General features: G+C 33.6%; 1 protein-coding gene across 1 annotated transcript in view; it reads right to left on the bottom strand.

The window, feature by feature from the left end:
* Nucleotides 1–5,139, bottom strand: part of LOC117110885 — a 20,460-nt gene that overhangs the window by 4,163 nt on the left and 11,158 nt on the right. Inside the window, exons 6-9 of the mRNA XM_033253715.1 lie at nt 4,538–4,831; nt 3,580–3,915; nt 2,622–3,077; nt 9–164 (exon numbers count right to left, since the gene is read on the bottom strand). Of these exons, the coding sequence (XP_033109606.1) occupies nt 9–164; nt 2,622–3,077; nt 3,580–3,915; nt 4,538–4,831 (1,242 nt within the window). The remainder of the gene's footprint in view (nt 1–8; nt 165–2,621; nt 3,078–3,579; nt 3,916–4,537; nt 4,832–5,139) is intronic.

Here is a 5,139-nt window from a genome sequence, read left to right as displayed (position 1 = left end):
CAGCTCACCTTGCATACAGGATTGCTCATGCGTAGCCGATGATGGTTGAAGCGTATCCTTAGTCGTGGATGGATAAGCCGCATCCACAGTCGAAGATTTATGAGCCGTATGAACAGCCGAGGATGAATGAGGCTTATGCATAGCTGAGGGTGGATAAGGTGACCCTAAAAAAAAATTCAAATTTATTGCAGCCAGGAAATATTGCACAGGGCTTCGATGAGGACTAGCCTAGAAGTAAACTTGTCTCCACTAGCCCTGGAACTGGATTTACAATAACAATAACAATGACAAAAAGTAACTTCAATGACTTAAGTACTGACTATATATATTTGGACATAAAGGGTATCTTCAGTTTCCTCTTAAATGTATTTGTAATTTCTGTTAAATAACTGGGACACATATTCCATTGAATGGGACTTTGACGGCTATGAATGAATCCAAGATTTTACTAACTGATTCAATAATTGCATGTTCAGTTGTGTGCCTTTTACAAAAACCATATTGAGAGCATATCAAGAAAACTATATAGTCTATAGAGTGCATACATTTTTTGAGTATTTTTGAAAAGACTGGAAGAAAAGAAATTGGTCTGTAATTAGAGATATCAGTTTTGTCACCCTTTTTGAGAATTTGTATCACTTTTGCAATTTTCAAGCTGTCAAGAACAATCCCGTTTTTAAATCAAAGACTAAAAAAGTGAGTTATTGGTGAACATTTTCACATTTGTTGCATTTGCAAAAAAGCTTAATTTTTAGAGGTATATATCATGTCCAAAGCTATTTGATGACGTAAAATAAAATATACAATCAAGAACTTCTTGATCAATGATTGGAATAATAAAAATTAGTTATAGAATTATATTATTAAAATAATCCATTGGGTTTTCACTAACAGAAGAGTTTTTAGTAATATTTATGAAGTAACCATTAAAGTATTATATTTCGAGTGCCTAAAATTTTAGTACTGTATTAAGGTGGAACATGTTATTTGTAATATGATTCTTCGTATGGTTTCTTGGTGTGATAATCGTATTTATTACATTCCAAGTTATTTTTAACATTGCTTTTTATGAAAACAGTTTTTTTTTTGGCATTTTCACAGATGTTTACAAAAATATCATGATAATTGCAATATGATTTTCTATTTTCAATGGAGGGTTTAGAACTTCTTATATAACAGATGTTTTTTATTGCTAGATTTTAGAATAGCTGATGTTATCCATGAATACTTAGTTGCTTTTATTTTAACCTTGATTGAAAGGTAGAATAAAACATTTCATACGCAGTGTTGCAGTTTTGTTCGGAAAGAACCTCTGCCCAATCAGTTCTTGCCATATCAGAAATTAAAGCGGACTCATTATCAATATTATATATAAAGTAGTCATCAGATTATTTAGTCTTTAAAGTAAAATTTTGAATAATCTGAAAGAAAGGTAAGTGATTGGAAATATCAGAAATTAATATCCCTGAGGTGATTTTGGAGTAAATCAAATTAGTAAAAAAAATGAGTCATGATAGGCCGAGCGGTGGTCCAAAAAGTAAAAAAGGATACTGAATTTGATGCCAAGTCTGCAGTTCAGGAATAGAAAGGGAAAATTTTGCAGTTATTCTCCAGTTCAGAAACATTAGTAGAGGAGACAATGGACACTGGCCTGCTCCAAAAATCTGTTGTGTTAAAAAAGGGAAACCTGCCATGTTGTCAGCCTCAAAACCAGTTAAAGACGAAGCGGAAGTTGGAAGCAGACCTGCCGGGACTGCAAGGGGCGATACTTTTTCAAGTTACTGAAGTTTAAGACAAGGTGGAGGACACTTTCTACGTCAGAGGACATAGTTCAATTCTGTTTGGTGTTTTTAATTAAAAAAAGTTAATAATTATTTAAATTAGTTAATGACACAGAGGCACACTAGATCCTCTGTTAGAGTTCGTCAACAAGTAATCATATCGAAGGCACAGTAGACCCTTCGATTAGACTTTTATGTCAATGAGTAATCAAATTGGAGGCACAGTAGACCCTTCGATTAGGCTTATTGTTATCTTAAAGAAATTTTGTTATTTATGTGTAAAGTTTATATTCGATTCAAGGGACGATTCGGGCTAAGAGGGGAGCTATGTAACAAAATTTCTCCCCAATTGTTGGAACTGCTATGTGGGGTGGTAACACCAATTAATTAAACAGCCCTAAGCTACGTTTCGATTGACCTGTATGTTATCTACCATTTTCTTGAAAATATTAATAATTATTAACATTAACTACTGGCTTTAAAATACACTTCATTTGCATATTACTGGTTCCAAGTTTTATAAATAAAAAATACACAATAAAAGATACTATTCATACTACCTACTCCATACATTGAGTATTCATTAAAGTTCATACAATTGGCTCCAACATAATCAATGGTAATCATGCACTCTTTTTATGAATTTCTTAACATTTCTTAACATGACTGAAAGACTAGAATCTGTAGTAGTTTTATTATCAACCAGAAATAACACAATCTTTAATTATTCTTTTATTGAACCCAACATTCAAAATATTATTGTCCACAGAACGTGATGCAAGGGAATCGTACCAGCAATGTTCCATAGTAAACGCAAAAATGGCAATAAAGATCACTAACCTTGCATTGGTTTTGTTTTTTTATTCAGATTTATCTGAGTTGGTGCAACTTCTGAATGATCACTGTAGCCTTGCCTTTCACACACACCTTGTGCAAGTACAACAGGCTTCTGTTGCTTCAAAGCATTCATCATGACTGTAACTTGGTTTGTTGATTGGTCATCAATTTTTTTTCTGTATTTGTTCTGGTAGTATGATTCAAGTTCTTCCTTGATATCTATTCGTTCAAGTTTATTCAGGGCTTCACTAATTGTTTTGAGATGATTTACTTCAGCTTTCTGTCTTTCTCGCCACTGTACCAACATTTCAATACAGGCGTCTACAATTGGTGGTGAAAAGTCTGACTCAATTCGATTTATTTCATGTTTCTCCATACCAAGGTAGATGCCGAAATTTAACAAGTCTTTGCCAACAAGTTTGTCAGAGATAAACACCATGTCAATATCATCTAAGCAACCTGTAATAGAACAAAATTTCCAATAATAATACTGTGTAGACAAATCCTTTTAGGAAAAAGGCTTGCTCTATTATTTAAATGGATATTCATAAAATCAACAGCAAATCTTGATCATCAAATATTTTTAAATACAAATACTAAGCGAAAGATCAGTGGTCTAATGGCTATGACACCATGATGCTGTGGATTTGATTCACACTTGAATTACTTGCAAGACTTTTCTTCACAAGTATTTGGGGATGTACTAAGTGTACAAGGAGTTCTCAACTATATTACAACAGGGGTCAAGTTTGATCAAATCAATTTGAAGGGTCCAGTGATCATGCAAGTTTGCAAAGTGACAAGAGGTAAGAAGAAAATAATCTTGAAATATATTTATTTGTATAAAAGCGCATAAAACTTGATGCATCGGGATCGTGCTAGCAATGTTTCTCAGGATGTGCAAAAATGGTATTACATTTGGAGAACAGCAGTATTTTTTTTTTTATTAGATTTTACTAACCTTGCACGGGTGTTGGAATTTGGGGCAGATTTATCTGAGTTGGTGGAACTTCTGCCTCGTCACTGTAACCATGCCTTTTACGTACACTTTCTGCAAGTCTAACAAGCTTCTGTTGTCTCAAAGCATTCATCATGATTGGTACTTGTTGGCTCTTTAATTGGTCATCCCTCCAAGTAACCAGCAATTCCATGATACAGTCTTCCACCAATCTGTTGTTTTTTGCTATCTTTTTTATGTCGGTCCACTTGAGTCCAAGACGCACTCCCAGTCTCCTCCATGATTCGTTATCCAGATTGTCACAAATGAACAGCAAATCTTGATCATTGAAACATTTTCCTAAATAAAAATGATAGATAATATACAGTGAGTAAAACACATACTTAATGACGAGCTACAGAAAAAAATGTGAGGCTTCCTATGTATTTTTAAATCACAGCCCAACACAGAGGCATGCTCCCTACTTGCCGCATGCAAAAATTTAACCTTAGATCTAATGCCAGGACATATGAAGTGCTGAAAGCAAATACAGATAACGTTCTGCTATTCTTTTTATTGCTCAAATAATTAACCCTCAATAAGGTGCCATTTATTTATTATATTATTAAATATTTTAAATGTCAAGTATAATAAATTCATATTTAAAAAAACAATGTATAACTTTCATAATTAATATTCTATTTATATATACAGTATATATATCTATATTTTGATATTTCATCACATTATTGTAAAGCCAACTGTAAATCAAAATATTTTAACCTATTGTATTTCATAATTTTACTCATCTTTTTGTAATGCATTGTTAATATACCTGTAATACAATATTTGTGTATGTTTTTTGATATCTCTCATTCTATGTATTTTTATATTCTGTAATACAAGAATTCCAGACTTGTTCTCCCTTTCGTAATGTTTTTTATACCTGAAAAAAATAAAATTTCTGAAATCCTTAAGATACCTGCTTGCTGAGTGACGAGATTTTCGTTAATTTCACCCTCAAACAATTCTTCAGCTAGTCTCCTGTGGTTATGTTGTTTCAGAGCAGTGCACAGCATTTTACGTTGATGAATATCGCTACTGAGGCTGCTCCTCCAGTAATTCATCATATTTTCGATAGCCCTTTGAGTCTGCATATCATCAGCATTGAACTTGTTCACTTTCGACCACTTAAGTCCCAAACGGACACCAAACCTTCTCCAGCTGAGATTCAACTCCTCAGAAACTGTCGCAATGGTGGCGTCATCCACAAAGCCTAACATGCAAGATAATTATTACTGTATATAGAAAACATATGTATCCCAACTATATTTGACATGATTTTTAGACACTCCATTTAGGGAGCCTCGCAAAATAAAGCAACGCGTATACCCGTCTACAACGCGTGGTTGGGGATTAAAATCTCTTCGCGTTGCCGACGAGTGGTTCAAGATACTGATCAAAAATGTTGGACGATTCCATTTTGCGAATTAGGGTTCGTTTTCCGACGTTTATGTTCTACTTGTTTGCGTCGGTTTATCTCGTGATTTTGATGTACTGTAATTTAAAAAGTCTCTTTTCTAT

Source organism: Anneissia japonica, unplaced genomic scaffold (genome assembly GCF_011630105.1).
Source record: "Anneissia japonica isolate Jap-2015-1 unplaced genomic scaffold, ASM1163010v1 scaffold288301_len52993_cov123, whole genome shotgun sequence".
Lineage (NCBI taxonomy): Eukaryota > Metazoa > Echinodermata > Crinoidea > Comatulida > Comatulidae > Anneissia > Anneissia japonica.
This window is presented reverse-complemented; position numbering and strand designations above follow the sequence as displayed.